Genomic DNA, 390 nt, shown 5'->3' with positions numbered 1-390 from the left:
TATTTTAATCCCAAAATATTATCAAACCAGCATTCAATTCATTCACCAAGCTCTACCAACCGCTGTGAAAACACCAGTATCCCAAACCAGCCATGGCATCACCGAATTTATAAAACAGTTCCCGAATTACCATATTATGACTTCGATAAGCCCGCCTCCAGTGTACTCACGCCCCTCCCCCCGCGTTCCTCTCCCCCCACAGCCAAAACTACTACCCCCCCGAGGAGCTGGCCGCCATCAGGGACAGGAAGGAGAAGGCTCGCCTCGCCCAGCTCAAGAGAGAGGAGGAATTCCAGAAGCTGAAGCAGCAGCTCGCTCAGCGAAGGCAGAACTAAGTGCGAAAAGCAGAAAATAAAATCCATGGTAGATATGAGTAAAGGATTATAAATG

At 48.7% G+C, this 390-nt stretch overlaps 1 protein-coding gene across 1 annotated transcript in view; it reads left to right on the top strand.

The window, feature by feature from the left end:
* The window catches only part of LOC119587840 (protein obstructor-E-like), a 19,203-nt gene extending 18,830 nt beyond the window's left edge, over positions 1 to 373 (top strand). Inside the window, exon 5 of the mRNA XM_037936545.1 lies at positions 203 to 373. Within this exon, the coding sequence (XP_037792473.1) occupies positions 203 to 335 (133 nt within the window). The 3' untranslated portion in view covers positions 336 to 373. The remainder of the gene's footprint in view (positions 1 to 202) is intronic.
* The last annotated feature ends 17 nt before the right edge of the window (positions 374 to 390 follow it).

Source organism: Penaeus monodon, chromosome 23 (genome assembly GCF_015228065.2).
Source record: "Penaeus monodon isolate SGIC_2016 chromosome 23, NSTDA_Pmon_1, whole genome shotgun sequence".
NCBI classification, from domain to species: domain Eukaryota; kingdom Metazoa; phylum Arthropoda; class Malacostraca; order Decapoda; family Penaeidae; genus Penaeus; species Penaeus monodon.
The sequence above is the reverse complement of the archived record's forward strand: the minus strand, read 5'-3'. Positions and strand labels throughout refer to the sequence as shown.